We start from the raw sequence: 20421 nt of genomic DNA on the forward strand, positions 1-20421 counted from the left end.
AGTGGTTTGACTGATAAAGCACATGAAGTGATGCATGTAATGTTATGAATAATGGCTATTTCTTTTTCAAAAACAAACTGTAGTTGCAGATTCCTGCAGATGAGTTATTTGTAATATTTGAGTCACTGTGTAATGTCAGGTAGATTTCATTCCTTTATAAAAGAACTGCAAATAAATGAAAACATCAGAACAAACTATTCAGCCTTTTTTTATTCATAATATATAATTTGCACATTGCATAAAAAAGTTTACTATATAAGAGTGCCTTATGTAGGGGATTTGTTTTAAATGCACAACCTTTTATGTGATTTTTTTTTTTTGTGTTTTTTTTTTATTCCAGGGGTGTTTTTGGAAAACAGGGCTACCAATGTCAAGGTAAGCAGACACTTTGTCTCTCTTTTACTGAATTAAATTTTTTTTTAAATTGGTTTTAATGCATCAGCTCTGTTTGTGTGTTTTGTGTGTGTTTGCATATGGGTTAGTTTGCACCTGTGTTGTGCACAAGCGATGCCATCAGCTTGTGGTCACGGTTTGTCCACGCATGAAAAAACCTGCCAAGGAGCAGGTAACACAAACTTACTTGCACTATTTTCACACGATGTTTTTATCATATCCAGGGGTGTACAAACTCGGTCCTGGAAGGCCAGCGTCTTACATAGTTTAGCTTCAACTTCCTTTACCACACCTTCTTTGAAGTTGCTAGTATACCTAGAAAGAGCTTAATTGGCTGTTCCATGTGTGTTTAATTGCAGTTGGAAATAAAATATGCAGGACACCTGCCCTCTAGAACTAAGTTTGGACACCCCTGATTATATCCAATATCTGTAAACATTTTTAGAAGTGCCTTTTGCCTGTAGAATAACAGAAACACAGATGCACAATTATTGTATCATATGCTTGTAAAATAACCTCTGGCTGTGATCTAATAAATACATATAACCAGTTAGTCAGTTAACTAATTTCTTTTTATATACATTTGTAATTATTATTATTATTATTATTATTATTATTTTTATAGAGTACAACTCAGGGTTTCAGTATAAACGTTCCCCACAAGTTCAGCATCCACAATTATAAAGTTCCCACCTTCTGTGACCACTGCGGCTCTTTGCTGTGGGGCATCGTACGTCAAGGATTGCACTGCAAAAGTACTCTTCTCTCTTTCTGTCACTATAAATATATTTATTGTTCATATTCAAGCTGTTTTGTGATGCTTATTTCATGTGTTCTGCTTTTTTATGCCTGTAGTTTGTAAAATGAATGTCCATATACGCTGTAAAGGAAATGTCGCACCAAACTGTGGAATCAACAATGTTGAACTGGCAAATAAACTGGCAGAAATGGGCCTTCAGCCTGGAGGACTGACCAAACGCAACTCAGTGGTACGTTAATAACATGTGGACAGTCTTTTAGAAAGTGTAGTGTATATAAATATATATATATATATATATATATATATATATATATATATATATATATATATATATATATATATATATATATATATATATATATATATGATCTGTTTAACTCTTTAACTGCCTCACAAAGAAAAAAATTGGATTGCATTTCTTAAATTTCTAAAATATCAACCTCTACCAAATGGTAGATATGTCGGTGTATGGTAAAAGTACCAGAATTATTGGCCACACTTTACAATAAGGTTCATTAGTTAATGTTAATTAATGCATTTATTTACATGAACAAACAATGAACAATACATCTACTACTGTATTTGTTCATGTTAGTTAACGTTAGTTAATGAAAATACAGTAGTTCATCGTTAGTTCATGTTAACTTATGGTGCATTAACTAATGTTAACAAGCATGGACTTGGATGTTGATAATTCATTAGTAAATGTTTAGTTATGTTTAATAAATGCTGTACATGTGTTGTTCATGATTAGTTCATGTTAGTAAATGCATTAACTAATGAACCTTATTGTAAAGTGTTACCGAATTAATACATATACTATGAATATCAGAAAAAATATGAAGTGTAAGACCAATTTATTTGAAAAGAAAAAAATATAAATAAAACATATTTGAATACAAAATTATCTTTATTTTCTTAAGTATGCCATAAAATATTTCAAATTCTCATTTAACACGCTTTCTAAAATATATATTTTTACAATAAAACCAAAATCGAGTGTAGTAGTGCAACAGGATGTGTGTTTGATTTTGCTGTGTAGTGTAAACCATTATTTATAACATAACATAACATAACATATAACATATTTATAATATAAATCTTTAAATTTCTTTAACAGTCATTATTTAAAACATTCAAATATGGTCAACCATTCGGTAGAGCAGGCAATAATGGGTTAAATCTTCCTTAGTTTAATGTGCATGATTGACATAGCTTTCACATGGCTGATGTCAAGCAAAACTTTAGGAAGTAAACATAGAGATTAAGGGAAGTAGCACTAAAATGTCGAGAGAATAAATAGTATCAAAAGATTGGGGCGGCATCAACTCTCATTTTTATGTAAAAACACTAGTATTTTCTAAATGCATTATGGATAAGCACACATAGTTATTTGAGACACTTTTTGACACAATTTGTGGGGAAGAGTATTGAAGTCATCGAGTGTGATTTATGGTAGTCAGAAAGGCATGTCTTAACATAATTTCCTTGGCGCTGTTTATACAGTATATTATACACTCTTTGTTTTCAAACTAATTAGTGCTGCTTTACGTGCTGCATTGGCTACAAGAAATCAACCCGAATATATATGAAATATTTTATTTTTAGGACCGAGCATGAACAGACTGTTTATACCTGATCCCGAATGGATCACTCTAGGTTGACTAGTTTGTGTTTATTGAATATAATGAAGCACCACTAACATGTAATTACTGTCAAGCTGCTTTCACCATTAAACGTTTTATTAGAATGTGAAAGTTTAAGTAGTATTAGACAAGATTATTATAGTGAAAACACTTGATGGATGTTTTAAAAAAAGGTATCAACAGAAAGAATGTTGGTAAAACTTTAGAATAAAGGTCCATTAGTTTATGTTAGGTAATGTATTTATTTAAGTATGAATAATCTTGTAAAGGATTTATTAATTATAGCTAATGCATTTTTCAAATCCAAAGTTGTGCCTGTTAACATCAGCGGATGCACAGTGAGTTAACATAAACGAACATTGTTTAACTTAAATAACATTAACTAATGTTAACAAATAGGAATAATTACAGTAATAAATGTATTACTATTTGTTTGTTAATGCTAGTAAATACATAAACTAACATTAACTACTGAACCATCATTTCAAAGTGTTACCAGAATTTTAAGTTATTTATCAAATATTGAATTAAAAAAATCATATTTAACTTTTAATATAGATTTTCTGTAAATTGTATTTATTTATATCTATTTATATATTTCTTTGTGTATCATATTTAATTAAAATATGAAGTTGTTTTTATCATGTAATGTTTTTATATATGTTGATCATGCCATAAAATAACAATACATTACTGATGTGGCAATGACTGAACAAACAAATGTGCTGTAGTGGAAAATTTGTCTGCAAATTGTCAGTAAATCATTCACAGAACTTACAGTGCTCAGCATAATTGAGTACACCCCATTTTGAAAATTTATATTTTCATCCATTTCTCAGTGAATATAGGCAATTTTGGTGCATTTAAACAAAACAGATTTATTAAACAGATTTTTTTACAATAATAATTTAGTCAAGGGACTAAGTTGAAAAGAAAATAAATTAATTAATTTAATCACCCAACATATTTAGAAATTGAGAAATAATACAATTAAATTAAAAAAAATATTGCAAAAAAATTACAATCTACAAAATTTCAACTAAATATTTCATTTTTTTTGTTTCTTGATTTTTCCTCTTTAAAAAATATTTTATTTTTTCTATAACATAAATTTGGGTGTACTAGTTTTTGGACCTTTATCATAAGTTATTTTGTTAGGTAAGCTCCAGATTTGCCTTCAGTACTGTCTAATCTAATGTATGTGCAAATATATGCAAATATGGTATTGTATAGCCTTCTATTAAAAATATGAATTTAAATGAAAGATTTGTAAGTAGTGTACTTATATATGCTGAGCACTGTAACTCTTTAATGGGACTTTATGCTTGTTCAGGTGCTGAACATTTTGGGTAAAAAATACTAAGTGAGGCAAATTAGAACCAAGTATTAGATATAGATATATAATATATAATTCACCTTTTTTCATTTCTCAGGGTCTTGCAGGTTTGGACGCTCAGTCCCGGACACTGAGTGTTAGAGGAGAACGAGGGCAGTCTAAAAAAGAGCAGTGTCTGAAACTGGGAATCTCCAACTTCACATTGTTGCAGGTGTTGGGAAAAGGCAGCTTTGGCAAGGTCTGTGTTCAAGAATATAGCTTTTCCATTAATCCTTTAGCAGACACATTCATCAAAACTAACAGTGAAGAAGTCATCAAGCACAGGTGATTCATCATATTCCTCAGGGAATCAGGATCACACCATGTTTTTGTTCTATATTATTCAACTGTGAATATTATATCCTATAAAAAAATGCATGTTTCAATCACCCACTTGAATAAAATTCAATTTAATTCAATTCACCTTTATTTGTATAGCGCTTTTACAGTGTAGATTATGTCAAAGCAGCTTTACATAAAAGATCATAGTAAATTGAAACTTAAGTGAATAATTTAGCTTTACATAACAAAGCATAACATATCATAGCAACATAATACAGTATAATATGATATTGCAATTCTACTAACTTGATTAATTGATGTATATATATATAATTTTTATGTATATAGGTCCTTGCATTAAAAATGAGTTCTAAACAGTGTCTTAGTTGGCTGTGCATTGTTATTTTAAAATATTATGCTAAAATTTTGTGTGAAAAAAGAGAATCTGACCTTTAACAACCAAAGCAAATATGCTTAACATGCATTTAATGTGTCTGTTGTGCTTTATGTAAATAGGTGATGTTGGTCCGGCTGAACGGGTCAGATCAGGTGTTTGCAGTAAAAATCCTGAAGAAAGACATCATACTGCAGGATGATGATGTGGAGTGCACTATGACAGAAAAACGAGTGTTATCTCTCGCTTCCACTCATCCTTACCTCACCCAGCTCTACTGCTGCTTCCAGACACCGGTGAGAGAGAGAGACACACACACACGGATAAACCAGATAATTGGGTCTTTACAAATATATTGATTTTAAAAGCTACTCATGACTTAGAAAGCTAACATAGTGAAAAACTAATATTCAAATGAATAAATAAACAATTCCCAGTAGATTTGCACTATATTTGCTGTTAAAGACATTAGCTTATTTAAACAATTAAAATATGAAGAACATGCCATATTGACTTTGGTCAAAGGGATAGTTTATGAAGAATATTAATTTGCTGTTAGTTTACTCCCCCTCAGGCCAACCATGTTTTATCTGTAGAAGATAGTGTGGTCCATTGTGATTCATAAAATCAAACATAATGATAAAGACAACAGTTACCAACAATTCAAGAGTTAAAAAAAAAACAAAAAACTATAGCTGAAACAAAATAATCATGATAATCCCTTTTTGTGTGTTTAACCCACAACATTTTTTTGGTTGAAAAGACAGTTTTGGATGTGTATATATACTGTATATTATGTTGTATGTGAGACCTTGCTATCGTCACATCACAAGCAGAGGGCAGTAGCGAGTTTAGCATCTCAGGCTTCATAAATATGTTTCAATCCAGGCTGCATTCGGCTTTACATTTTCTCTGTTTGTAATTTCCCTCTGTGCGTGTTGCGAGAAGTTGGACGTCCACTATAATCTGCTTGCGTGTTTGCCTGAAGCCCACAGAATAGCTCAAGTCAGAGGTCAACACAGAATCCCTTAACAGATTTAAAGCGTTCACAATTACACAGGCTCCACTGAGACACACATGGTTGCATTCAGTAATAAATTAAAGGTTGCATTTTATCTTACAGTATATGTACTTAGCCATATAATTGCCTAATAACATACTGGGTAATATGAAGTGGGTTAGGATTATCTTTAGGGGTAGATTTGCCTGGATATTACCCAGTTTATGTAATGATAACTACATAGTATTTACATGTGAAATGGGACTGTAACATTGGATTTTCAATTATTCAGTGCTCATTCAATGCTCACTTTAATTGCTTTTATCCAAAGCAACTTACAAATAAGGTCAATAGAAGTATGCTGAATCGCCAGGTAAGCAAGAATATGTATCGTTCTTATTTTTTTAAAAGAAATGTAATATTCTTTTTTTTTTAAATTAAAGATAATATTCATATTTTGTACACAAATAAGAGCAAAAAAAGGATTTATAGAATAAAGTAGAAAAGAATGAAGAGCCATTGTAGTTTTTACTCATCTTGGCAAATATTGAGAACTACCGAATGTAATGACTGTGCATGCAAGGCTTTAAAAAAAACCCACACACACACAGATTGCAAAAGGATTTAGAGACTCTGACTTCACAATGATTTCAGATCTAACTTGATGATCTCTGAGGATTTATTACTGCAGATCCGCATGAACATGGATGTGGGGGAACATCCTCAAGGTCTCGCTGCCGTGTGTAAAGTGCGTATGTAATGAGAAAGCAATTTATGAACCGGCCTTCTTTACAGGCCTGACACACACAATCAATCTCTTAAAGCTCTACACGTGAGCGACATACAAAGCACATCCATGACCCTCTGGGGCCACGCGACGTCAGATAGGCCGCAATGTGGTGGTCAAAATCGATGATCTCAGCAGGCCTGCGGTGTGTGGGGCTGTTGCGCAGTGAATGTGCGTGTCTGTGTTTGTTAATGTGATGGATTTGGTCATTAGTGGATGTGCCGAGCCGTTTGTTTGGTCCTTATCTGGTCCTCTTCACCTCTTCTGGCGAAGAGCTGCTTATTTAGGCAAGATGTAAACAGTGGATTGATGAAAATAAGCCAACCACACTTAGGATTTTATGGGTCATTTAGGGTAGGGTGAATTTGAAATGGATCATAGATTAGTATGGAAACAAATTGCTGCCTATAATGCATTAATAGCACTAGCGTTTTTTCATGAGCATAGACGGCTAAACTTGCTTTTAGCTGTTTTATTTTATTTTATTTTTTAATCTAAACAACATTAATGAGATCTGTTGCATGCAAGTAGTGTTAAAGTTTTGAGATTACATTTTTGTCATTGAATTTTAACAATTATTCATACAATAAAAAATTCATGCAATTTCACAATTTTTTTATTTAATTTTACACAATGTACAAAGATAATGCAAAACTAAAACTGTAAAACAAAAATATTATTTGAAATCAAATTTAAATGTTAATTGAAATAATATATAAGTTATTAAAATAATATTGTATTGAAATATTAAAATGATAAAAGCTGTACAAAATGTAATTGTGTGAATTTTTTAAATCTATGTGTACCCAGGACTGGGTCCGTGACATTTACTTTTACATTCTTTAAATTTTAAAGGTCCGTACCGGCCCAATACCCCCATAAGTGGTTCCGTTCTCTCATCAGTTGGAATATAATAACTTTTGCATAGATTATGATCAAGACATTTTTCTTTTTTTTCAATGATTACTGACATGTTCAGGCACCAACAAAATTATTTAAAGCAATCTAGACCACACAGAACCTAAAAGGTACACTTTCAAATTTGAGTTTACAAATAAAAAAGCACCTCTTTTTTGGAGAGGTTTATTACATAAACCGACAACATATACAAATATTTTAATCCCTTTCAATAATGTTTTATGAAAATTCAAAGGGTTTTCTTTAAAATGATATCAAACTTTTGCATTTACACCTCTGCATGTGGATTTGGGAATCTTTAGTTTCTGGGTTGGCAAAATCCAGGCGGAAAGCCTAAAATAGCACTTGACTTTAAGAGGTTAAAAAAAGACAAAAATACGAAATGTATATAAAAATTATATAATATAAAACTGATTTAGAATATTAATAAAAACAATATTATTATTTCAACTCTAAATAATGCATATATTACATAAATTATCTTTGTAAAGTATCCACATTGTCAAAATACTATTATATAGTATAACACATTAAAATTATCTTTATAGTTTTGTCTAATAATAGGATTTTTACAATTTAGCTGTATTTTTAATTATAATGAGTAAATTCAATTTATCATGTCACATTGTTTTTGTCTTTAAAGGGCACCTATTTGACCCCTTTTTCCAAATTTAAAATAAGTCCTTTGTGTCTCCAGAATGTGTCAGTAAAGATTCAGCTCAAAACACCTATCAGATTATTTATCATACCGTTCAGAATACTGGACTTTTCTGCTCTTAACACTATGTAGCAGTTCTTGTTGCCTGTGTCTTTAATGCTAGTTTTCCCCACCCACTGTTCCCACATGGCTGTCAGAGTGTGCCTCAATCTCCGCCTTAGCTGCGTCAGATAAGCAGCACAGTGACAGACATAAAGGAAGCAGATCTCAAGTAACAATTGTGAGAAATACTACAGTAAGAACTTTCCCAATTATTATTTGATGTATTTGTTGTGGAGTTAATTCAAGCCTTTCTGCAATGATGAGTCACACACAGACAGTGCGCGCATTTAACTTTGCACTGTTTTTGCACATCAAATGTGACAGGATACAAGTTATATTAATGTACAAAAAAAACCTGATTTAACGTCCACAAACCGGCATCTTCTTTTATAATTGTACTGACATGCACCTGTGGTTATAAAGTAAATACAATAAAATCGCTGTAATTCATTACAAATATGCACCGATTTAAAAACTTTTAAACTTGTAAAACTCATTCTTGGTCACATTTGATGATGATTTATGATCACAGAGAGCCGAACAGATCTTTTAATCCCAGTTGCTATGCACACATTTTGTTTTGTTGATATGATTAGACGCATTACTTCAGAGACATGTTAATAAGCGGCTGTCATTCAATTCAGTGGGCAAAGAAACAGTTACTCCTACATCATGTTGCAGTGGGCCTCAAAATGGGAGGGATTTGGATCCTATTTTAACATCAGGATATTAAAAAAAAAAAAAAAAGAAGAGGCTTATTGTCTTTATATCACCCCAATATGACTGTGGACACACTGTAACTGCACACAGTTCTGTCCAAACAGCTTCAAAAAGATGATTTCATCATAGGTGCCCTTTAATATCAATAATTTAATGCCAATACTGCTTGATTAACTTTTTACTTTACTTTATTGCATTAATGGCATAGAAAATTGTAATTAAATTAATATAAAAAATATGTTTTGCAATAACCAGATAAGACTTTTAAACATACAGGCCTTCTGCTCCATGCACAGAATGACTCCTTTTTGATGGTCGAAGTAAAATATTCTTCTATGACAAACTGATGTCATTTATAAAAAAAAGCAGTTACTCCACAAATCCATACCTCTCAGGGGAGACAACTTCCAAAGCCTTACACTTCTGATTATTTGAAGAACTAAAAAATGATTGCATTTCACAAGTGTTTTCTGTGCAGCATGCATCATGGTCAGAAAAGTGGCTGCGGGTGGTCTCTCAGTGTGCGGTCTTTCAGTTTGATGTATAGGCAGAGCTGAACTCAAGCAGAGACTTAGTTCTGTCATTTCAAACTTATGATGCTCTTCGTTTTAGATTACCCTCCAAACCTCTCAATTCCATAATCCCATGTTTCCTGCGGTCTTCTTTCTCCAGTATTTATGATATCTTTCTCCCATGAATCTTCTAATGGTCATGGCTTGCAAGGTTAACCATCAACTACTTGATTTTTCTTGTAAAGAGGTGAATTTCCTTATTGTGTTGTAGGTTTAATTAAATTTTTGCTGATGAGTAAATCTGCATCTTAATTTCCTAATCTTTTCACAGGAGCGTTTGTTTTTCGTAATGGAGTTTGTGAATGGAGGAGATCTGATGTTTCATATTCAGAAATCCAGAAAGTTTGAGGAGAACCGAGCCAGATTTTACACAGCGGAGATCACATCTGCGCTCATATTCCTCCACAGCAAGGGGATTGTATACAGGTTAGTTACGCACAAATGCACTCCAAACAAAAATTAAGGTGCCATGACCTAAAGTGCCTTGTAATGTGCAGCTGTTCTGTGTGGGACTTCATTTCAGCTGAAACAAAAAGAGGAGATGGGATTTATAGAGAAGATTCTCCACTTTTTAAAACTAGCCAGTTTGTTTGTGTTTTGTTTATTTTATTCATTCTAGCTGCTGCAGTCTATATTAGCAATGATTAGTTTTATCAGCTTCAAATACAGGACAGTATGTTTCAGTATCCAGAAATTTGGGAGGCTCATTCCTGCATTTTTTTAAAATAATAAACTTAAGATGAACACTGTGTCGGCTACTATTTGGATTTTTTGTATGCATTTTTATGATAATATAATTCTAATTTTATTTTTAATTCTAATAATAATAATAATTCTGACAGTATGATAACCTTGGATAAAAAAAACACAGTTTTACGATTTTGTGATTAAAATATATAATTTTTATATTTATTTTTTTCCTCTTTGAACATGATATATTTTATTTTGAGAAAAATGTATAATATATTGGAGCAGTAAACATGTCAGGCTAAATCATTCAAATGAATCATTGACTTTTGCTGTCTTCATTAGTTTTAGAAACACATATTTCATTACAATAAAAAAAAAAACAGCATCAGCAGGAAATACTATTGTCCTAAAAATCTTAAAACAAAACTGGAAAAAGAATTGTACGAATGATATACTGTAACAGAATATTTTGGTGGTTTTAAAACCTTGACTTTTCCTAACCACGCTATACCTTAAAACAGTTATCGTCCCATGCCTAAATAACGGTTGGTTGCATATGAATATTTGATCAACTTCAGCTTGAACACTTACACAAAACAAATACTAGAGAGCGCTTGAATGTTCAAAACATCTTATTAAATGTTGAACTGCTCTGTGATGTCTTGAAAAGTTGATTCTTATTAGTGGAATCTAGAATCAACATATTTAAATGTTCAAAATCAGAGTTTTGTCAATGTTTTTGAGCACACTAACTTGTATACAGTTTTAAACAAATATTTCAACCAAAAATGAAAATCTACTCACTAATTACTTTTCCTCATGTGGTTTTAAACCTTTATAATTTTCTTTTTCTGTTGAACACAAAAAAGGAATTTTAGAGAAAGCTTAAAATAACATGTAACCATTATCTGCTATAGTAATTTGCTTGAAATAACGAAAAAACAACCAATTTTTACTGTTTAGTGAAATATATGTGTCCTAATAGTGTTTTTAGCAGCATGGGACACATATATGGCTGTCATCAGCTCAAAAAATGTGTTTTGGTGTTTTGTGACCCTTAAATGGTTTCCTGCTTGCTTCAAAATATCTTTTGTGTTTAACAAAAGAAAGTCAAATAGGTTTTACTATGAGTAAAGGGCAAGTAATAACTAACGTATTGATACTAACACCCAAAAATGTTTATTATTCTTTTCATTCGAATCGTATTTGAGACACTGAAACATGCTTGATATTCTTCACTTAAACCTAAAACTTAACGTTTAGATGGATGCTCTAGGACTATCTCTGTCCTTGATATGCATCAATTCTCTTTCTATGTTTGTGCTCAGTGACAGGAAAGTCAAATGTGTTTGGAGCAGCATGAGGGGAGCAAATTATCTCAGAAATTCAGTTTCTCGCTTGATCTCTCCCTATAAGTGTATTTTCTTTGAATTCTCAGGTGTCTTCCTTCCTCTTTCTTTTTTAATTGCCACTTCTACTTCTGCGTCCTCTGAGGTTTATTAACACTATGAAGCTAAACGTCACCGTTTCCATGTTTACAAAGCTTTAAGTGCACAGACCCTTAAAGCTGTGTCGTAGCTCTGCTTTGACTCGGAAACAGCAACAGCACAGAAACAGGAAGCAAAATATGAGCTTGCATCAATTCTATAAATGGACAAATGGCACAATATCAGCGCTCATGCAGATGCTGTGGAAGTACAAAAAATTTATGACTAAGTATAAGCAAGGCTTCGATTAAATGTGTGTTGGTGTGTGTGTGAGGTGAGCAACTACTTTGGCATGCAGTGCCATTTGTAATTTTTCTTATAGAAAGATTACAACAACAAGAAGAGGTTTTTTATGCAGTAGTGATTTACAGAAAAAGAAAGTCATTAACATAATATCTTTCTCCCTCGCACATGCTGCTCTTATGTTCTGTATTCATATTGTTTTTTGTATATGTCTATTACTTCAGGGATCTAAAGCTGGATAATGTTTTGCTGGATAAGGATGGTCATTGTAAACTGGCTGATTTCGGCATGTGTAAGGAAGGGATGTTTGACGGTATTGTGACTGGAACCTTCTGTGGAACCCCAGATTACATTGCACCAGAGGTGAATCAAACGCTCCACCATGTTCTGAAGTGCACACGAATTATGCAATTTATGCATCACAGACATCTAGAACAATCACGTGTTAGGCTGTTTTCACACTGTATAGAGATGAAGGACGAGGTGCCAAATTGAGCATTCAGCTTAGAGCTGTTCACATTCAGTAAAATGATTTGCTTCTACCTATAACACACTAATAGATCTGTTTTGATGCTACAATGTTTATGAATTATACATAAACTACCGGTCAAAAGTTTGGGGTCGTTTTTTTGTTTTTGTTTTTTTTTTCATCAAGGTGGCATTTGTTCAATGTAAATAATGTAAATTGTTAAATGCTTATTTATTCAATATTTATTTATTAGTTATTGTATGTAGTTTCAAATGAAATTATAACTCTTAATTATAATTTAATTTAAATCAAATTATAACTATAATAGTAGTAGTAGTAGTAGTAGTAGTAGTAATAATAATAATAATAATAATAATAATAATAATAATAATAAAACATTCAAAAATCTTACTGACTTCAAACTCTTGACCGGTAGTGTATATTGATCATATGTGTGAGTGTGTGTTAATTGGAGAGTGTGGGTGTTTTGCAGCATTGGGGGTTGCATCTATCATTGCACTTTGTTGTGGCAGGAAGCACATTCACCAGTAAAATCTGTTTCAGAGTAATTGGCAGTTTTACACTTTAGTGTGTCTCCTGATAAAGAAGGGAATAAGGCAAAGTAAGGTGTGTAACTGAAAAAACAGTTTTTGGTTATGCTTTATTTTATGATGTCCTTGAAGCAATTTAATTCCACATTTAACATGCAAACTACAGAGTACTACTTAATAAGTAAATACAATATGTAACAAGTCCATTAAATAAGCATTTTAAAATAAAAAAAAATCTGAAAAATAATTTATTATTAACTATTATTACTTAAATAGTAGATAAACGAAAAAAGGAGATAATATAATATAATATAATATAATATAATATAATATAATATAATATAATATAATATAATATAATATAATATAATATAATATAGTTGGCAGTTCATTCCGCTGTGGCGACCCCGGATTAATAAAGGGGCTAAGCCGACAAGAATGAATGAATGAGTAATATAATATAATATAATATAATATAATATAATATAATATAATATAATATAATATAATATAATATAATATAATTTAATGTAATGTAATGTAATGTAATGTAATGTAATGTAATGTAATATCATATAATATAATATACAACAAAATGGCTGTAATGTGTGAATGTGAGTGTGGATGGGTGTTTCCCAGTACTGGGTTGTGGCTGGAAGGCCATATGCTGTAATTGTTAGCGGTTAATTTCGATGTGGTGACCCCAGATAAATACGGGGCTAATCCAAAGAAAAATTAATAACATGATATGGTATGATATGATTATCAGGGCTTGACATTAACTTTTTTAGATCACCATCCACTGTGGCTAATAGATTTTCAACATTACTAGCCCCTCACAATTTTCACTAGACACACTTTTCTTGTTGGGAAATATATTTTTTATGCATAAATTTGACTTTTTATGCAAAAATTACTTGATTTAGATGTTCCTCATTCAACTATTTTTGTGTATTGTGTATTAGCTTGCTCAGTGTGCATGAGGAAATGGGTTGTCGCTATGCAATTAGTTTTAATTTCACATGACTTTTCAGGGCTCAAAACTAAGGATTTACCAAATTTATCTCTGACCACACCAAATAACTATTTCTCAGCCACAATTTTTGTGTAAAAACAAGGAAAATATAGTTCCACAGGTTCACTTTTTAATTCAACTAAACTTTTCTTTAAAAAAACATTACATTTAAAAAAATAAATTGTCATGTATCTAAAATATGCACAGTAATTTGTCCTGGCTTAAAGTCCCAAATCACCAGTTAACTACACATAAACGGGGAGTTATCTCCCATTAAAGCAATGTTATTGTAAAACAATAATTTAATCATATTAACAAAAATAACTGTGAGCAAAAAAAAAAAAAAGCAGGTGAAACATATCGTGTTTAATCATGAAAGGATGTTCACGCACACGGTTAATATAGGCTTGTTAATAATCTGTTCAAAGAATAATTGAAATCAAAGCAGTGACTGCTGCTTCTTAGAAAGGAATGTGTTTTTTTTTGTAAATCTTGAGCTCTTGAAAGCAGCAGGAGTGTGGGTGCACGATCATTGCTCTTTTTCCCAGTCTATTTCAAAGGGTACCGATTGTACCAGTTGCACTTCCTTTGGGCAATGTTGCTTTGCGCAAGTAAACGGGAGCGTGCACGCTATTTAACAGTCGCACGTATCACATCACCTGTGCGCATGAGTGATCATCCACTGGTTCAGTATTTACCTTTCTTTTTGCTGTTTTGCTTGCGCGAACACAGTTATTTTTGTCTGTCGTGCTGCTTCTCGATTCTAAGATCACATTTGCACAAATATTAGGCCATGCTTATTGTCAAACCTTGCTTTTAAGAAAACTACAATTTAAAAATGATTTCCAACCAGCCAAAGTGGCCAAAGGAGGTGTCTGTCTAACCCGCCACAGCTGAAATCTAGCCGCATTTTGTGGATAGGCGGTGTTAATATAAAGCTTTGAATATTATATTATATTATATTATATTATATTATATTATATTATATTATATTATATTATATTATATTATATAGAAAATGCAAAAATACTAATTAGTTACAACAAAATTAAAGCAAAAAATTTGTTTAATGTCCTGCAAAATATGCAATACAATACTATATAATGAAGTAAGGAGATGCTCTTTGGTGTGATCAAAGTGTGTGTGTGTGTGTGTGTGTGTGTGTGTGTGTGTGTGTGTGTGTGTGTGTGTGTGTGTGTGTGTGTGTGTGTGTGTGTGTGTGTGTGTGTGTGAGTGTGAGAGAGAGAGAGAGAGAGAGAGAGAGAAACACAAGGCAGGATTTCCTCAGTGTAATAAATGTTGTTGTATATGCCCTGCAGATTCTCCAGGAATTACTGTACGGGCCGTCGGTTGATTGGTGGGCTCTCGGTGTGCTGCTCTATGAGATGCTCTCAGGCCACGCCCCCTTCGAGGCAGAGAACGAGGATGACCTTTTTGAGTCCATCCTGACGGAAGAGATCATCTACGCATCCTGGCTCAGCACAAACGCTGTCGACATACTGAAAGGGGTAGGCTGTTCACTTACGAGCCCTGAAGTCACACAGACATGAATTGGCTTGAACAGAGCAACGGCTGCTTTTATATGTCCTGATTGGTGGGAGGCATATGGTGTGAACTAAAACATAGTTCATGCAACAGTGAACATCAGTAAACAGTAAACACCTCCCATCTGATCTCTTTCTGTCTCTCATGTGCTTTCCTCCTCTTACATAACTATATTTAGCCCCGATCCACAATCCACTGCTATCACATGACTGCAGCTAAAAATAAAGCGCTTCACATCAAATGTACACACACACACATGCACAACCCCCAACTCTCAGATTCTCTTTAGTATTTGCTTTCGATGTGGAAGAGTAATAATGGGAAGGATTTTCCCCCTCAGAGCAGTGTGAAATTATTAAAGGGCCAATAAATTCTCCTGTTGAATCAAGTAATTCTACCGCAGAGTGTCAAGATACTTGCCTGAGATGAAAAATACTCAAACCTGGGTCATCCAGCATGACATTGGCCTACAAAGAATAGATCAATAGAGTGGCTGAAAAGCAGTCTATATATGGAAAGGCAGACCTCAGTCCTTTGGCACTGCTGTGGTTTTATCTGATGCAGACGACCCAGAAGTGTATATAAACCAATATAAGAAAAAGTAGATAAGCTAATTGGATAAATGCATCACAGTTTTGACCAATCACCGCCTAAGATGTTAATTATTTACCATAATGCAACAGCCATGGATACAGCTATGGATACTGAATGACAGAAGTGTAATGCTACTGTACGTGACAATGTTTACAATCTGTTTTATTGATTAAGCATTGATTGGTGATTACATGAGACCTGAGATGTTTATTAATGTATATTTGGTGCTATAACAAGTAGTAAAGAAAATGAAATTTGCTGTTTGAATGGAGGCATCAGTAACACTTTATAATTACACTCTATGAAGCATTTGTTAAACATAAGCAAATAGTTAATAGACGTTAGTAAGCAGTTTATTACTGCTGATACAAATGCTCTTCTTGACAGAAGCGCATTTATAATGTGCTTAATAATTGTATTTTCATACTTTGTTGCTTATTAATTGTTCATTACTAAATTCAGTATTGCATTATTTACAAACTATTTGTATTTAAGAGTAGTTGGTGGCTTTTAGAATCATTCAAAATGATTTAGTAAATGATTAATACACTATTTAAATCACCATTTATGCATTTTATTATTCAGGCATATACTGTAGTAATGGTTACCATGCATGTTAATAATATTTAACTCAACGTCATCCAGTTTGGTGACCTAATCTAATGGAGGATAATTTATGCTTTGTAAATCCCTTATAGATGGCAATTAAAGGCTCAGTATCAAATGAACAATAAATGTTTGCAATCTCATCTAAAAAATAAAATGACTGTAAACTTTAAACATTGCCGAAACACAGGAGTGTTAAAATACAATTAGAAATAATACCAATTAAATGAAATTAGATAAATAAACAACAATATAATAATTTAACAATATATTATGATATATTTCAAAGTAATTTAGTGAAGTATAAACTGTACAGTAACTTCATTTTAGTTAAGATTGCAAAGATTTATTTTTCATTTAATACAGTTTACAGTTGTGTATCTTCAAATTTATAGTAATGAATGAAGTCATTTATTTTATTTTTTGCAGTTTAGAATATAACTGAGCCTTTAATTGTCATTCATACAGGATTTATCAAGCATAAATAGTACTAACTTTAGATTAGGTCACAAAACTGGATGAAGTTGACTCAATAAAGCATTTAGTAATATGCAAATTAACTATTAGTACATGCCTGAATAATAAGATGTATTAATTTGAAGAGTTTATTAATCATTTACTTATGCATTCTGAATGATCTTAAAACAGCACCAACTATTATTAAATAACTAGTTTGTAAATACTGTAATACTTAGAGAAATTATGAAAATACATTCATTAAGCACATTGTACATGTGCTTATGAGTCAAGAACACAGCATTTGTGGCTGTATTTTCCAGCTGCTTACTATCGACTATTAATATTGAGTTAATACTTAACAGATAATCAATAACTATTTGCTGATGCCTAACTAATTATTAATATTGTGTAATTATTATAGTGTTACCATATATTTTAAATATAAAAATTAAGTTGTAAAAATATTACAGAATGGAAATATTGTCTATAGCTTCAAACTAATGTTAATACCACCCTTGGTTTTAATTTTTCAATATTGATTTGCTCTGAAAAACTGAGTGATCTTTCTGAACAACGAGTCGATGAGGTTTGGTACCCAGCTGTGCTTCCTAATGGTGTCAGATTTACAGAGAGAAAGTGAGAAAGAGAGCAGTGAGTGTGTGTGTACATGTGAATGTTTGGGTTTTAGGCGGCTGCAGAAGAAGGACAGGAGTTAATTAGATTGTATTGAATTTGATTTGATTATACAGTATCTGAGAGCACATATTACTCAGACCGAGTAACTGATACAATAGATAGGCATTCATTTTATATTTAAAGGGATAGTTTACAAAAAAATTGTTTGTTTTTTTCCGTTGTAATTTACTCACCATTAGACCATCCAAGATGTATGCTGGTGGCTTCTTCAGTATAACATTAAAGCAGATTTTTAGCTATACCTGTCATGAAATGGTTACCAGCACTTTTACAGTAAAAAAAATACAGATAAAGACAATACAAAGCAATGGTCTAAACGCAATTCCTGGACGGCCACAGCTCTGCATAGTTCAGCTCCAACTCACACCTGCTTAATAGTCTATAGTATTCTTAAACACCTTGATCATTTGGATCAGCTGTGTTTGATTGGGGTTGGAGAAAAACTGTGCAGAGCTGCGGCCCTCCAGAAATTGAGTTTGAGACTTATGAAATGAACTTAATACCCATGCCTCCTGACAAAACATTATGAAGAAAAAATAAGCTTCTTATATAACAGAACGGTGCATAATGAAAAGGATGTTTGTGCTGTATTGTTTTCAGAAATACTTAATTGAATGATGTTACCTATAGAAAAAGGTTGTAAACAAATAACATTCGCTAATGTGTGACAGGAAGCTCCATCCTGCTGTGAACTCACTCAGAACCATTTGCTATGCTTGTGGGTTAAAGGAAATAATGTTAAAAACGTCTTCATTGTTATACTGAAAAAGTCAACTTTATTTCGGATGCCCTGATAGAGTAAAATAAAATCCAGTTTTGGTTGTGGGTGAACTAGCCTTTTAAAATGCTTGATGGAATTATGTTCATGGTTTGTTTGGTTTTACTTTTGCTCAGTTTCTGACAAAGAATCCATCCCGACGCCTGGGTTGTGTAGCTACAGAGGGTGGAGAGACTGCTGTAACCGGTCATCCATTCTTTACCGACATCGACTGGGACAAACTTGACCAACGAGCGCTTGAACCACCTTTCAAGCCCAGAATTGTGAGTAGAATATTTAAAAAGCATATGAATATTCAGTTTATTTTGATGTAAGTTTATCTGAAAACCCAAAATTCTGCAGAAAACTGCAGAAGATGTGAATAACTTTGATCCAGACTTCACCCAAGAGGATCCTACACTTACACCCATCGATGAGTCCATCCTCCCATCCATCAGTCAGGATGACTTCAGGGGCTTCTCCTTTACCTCTTCTGAACTCTTAAAAATGGTTTCCGATTTCCAAAGAGCTGAAGAAACAAGTGATGTCAAGAAAGAATGGACCTCAGGAGAATTCTGTGATTTCGTTGGACCAAATGGATTGTGACAGCGTGCACTTGTGTGAGCAGTCTTTGCATCTAAGCCAGTTCAAAACTGCATTTCAGTGGTCTAGCTTTCTTTTGCCCTACACTTGTGTTTTAACACAGCAGGGGATTCTCTTTGTGTCAAATGTGTCGCAAGACACCCAATCCTGGGGGAGACCAGTTTACATTGAAACTGATCTATGGATGAACTGGTCAGCTTAGTGTCTAAATTATCTAACAGTGTTTAGGAAACTTGATTTGAACGCTCTTCACTTTCTGTGCCTAGCACAGACAAACATCATGCAGAAGCATTGCTAATTTTGTCAGAATAGTTCTGTTGTCATAGAACACAACTCAAAAGTTGGAATGCACCTGTGTTTTTAATAGGAACTCTAGTTTTGTAAAGACATTTTCCTGTACATTTGTCTGACTTTTTGTCTGTTAGTGTGGTATTACATTTTAGGTCAGGATTTCACCCATTATTCAATTCCAGCATGTCTGGATGTGTTTTATTGTTGATAAAGGTTGCAGTATTGAGTTTTTCACGTTTAGACCTTTTCTGTCTGTGACTCCATCAGAAGCCGCTTCCCCTCTGTCATTTGCAGGGGTTAAAGGGCAACACACTCAGGTGAGACGGTGACCAGTTTCAATTCTTTATATTGAGGCCAGCGACTCTTTTTCCTCATCTTCATTATTATTTAATGTTGTTTATGTGGCTCTTCCAAGTCTGAGCAGAGCGAGATCTCTCTTGGCTGATGCTTTCATGTCAGTGCATATTTGGCACACAGTTCCCATCTATTACTGTTTGTGCAGTAGATTCACTATTCTGAAGTAAGCTCATCAAATAGATTGAACTTAGACAATTACTTATTATGGGCCTTAATGTACTCTCAGTTCTTCGTTTCTGGATGAAAAGTAAAATACCATTTAGATTAATATGAAGATATGTGCTCTGTATTTCCCTCTAAATACTTATATAATTACAGCAGAAAACGGCCATTAACATATGTTAATCCCTCAGCTCTAAGGCACTCAAAGTCAACTCATGTTTATTTATTTAGCACTTTAATGGTTTGAAGCAAGCAGCTTTACAGTATTAAACATGATTAACTTTCAATC

General features: G+C 32.9%; 1 protein-coding gene across 1 annotated transcript in view; it reads left to right on the forward strand.

Moving 5' to 3' along the window:
* The window catches only part of prkcha (protein kinase C, eta, a), a 32199-nt gene extending 11778 nt beyond the window's left edge, over nucleotides 1-20421 (forward strand). Inside the window, 11 exon segments of the mRNA NM_001123056.1 lie at nucleotides 341-375; nucleotides 483-565; nucleotides 1019-1148; nucleotides 1249-1382; nucleotides 4233-4373; nucleotides 4973-5146; nucleotides 9879-10033; nucleotides 12252-12390; nucleotides 15382-15570; nucleotides 18857-19003; nucleotides 19083-20421. Coding sequence (NP_001116528.1) covers nucleotides 341-375; nucleotides 483-565; nucleotides 1019-1148; nucleotides 1249-1382; nucleotides 4233-4373; nucleotides 4973-5146; nucleotides 9879-10033; nucleotides 12252-12390; nucleotides 15382-15570; nucleotides 18857-19003; nucleotides 19083-19325 — 1570 coding nt within the window. The 3' untranslated portion in view covers nucleotides 19326-20421.

The sequence above is a fragment of the Danio rerio genome, chromosome 13 (assembly GCF_049306965.1).
Source record: "Danio rerio strain Tuebingen ecotype United States chromosome 13, GRCz12tu, whole genome shotgun sequence".
Taxonomy (NCBI): Eukaryota; Metazoa; Chordata; class Actinopteri; order Cypriniformes; family Danionidae; genus Danio; species Danio rerio.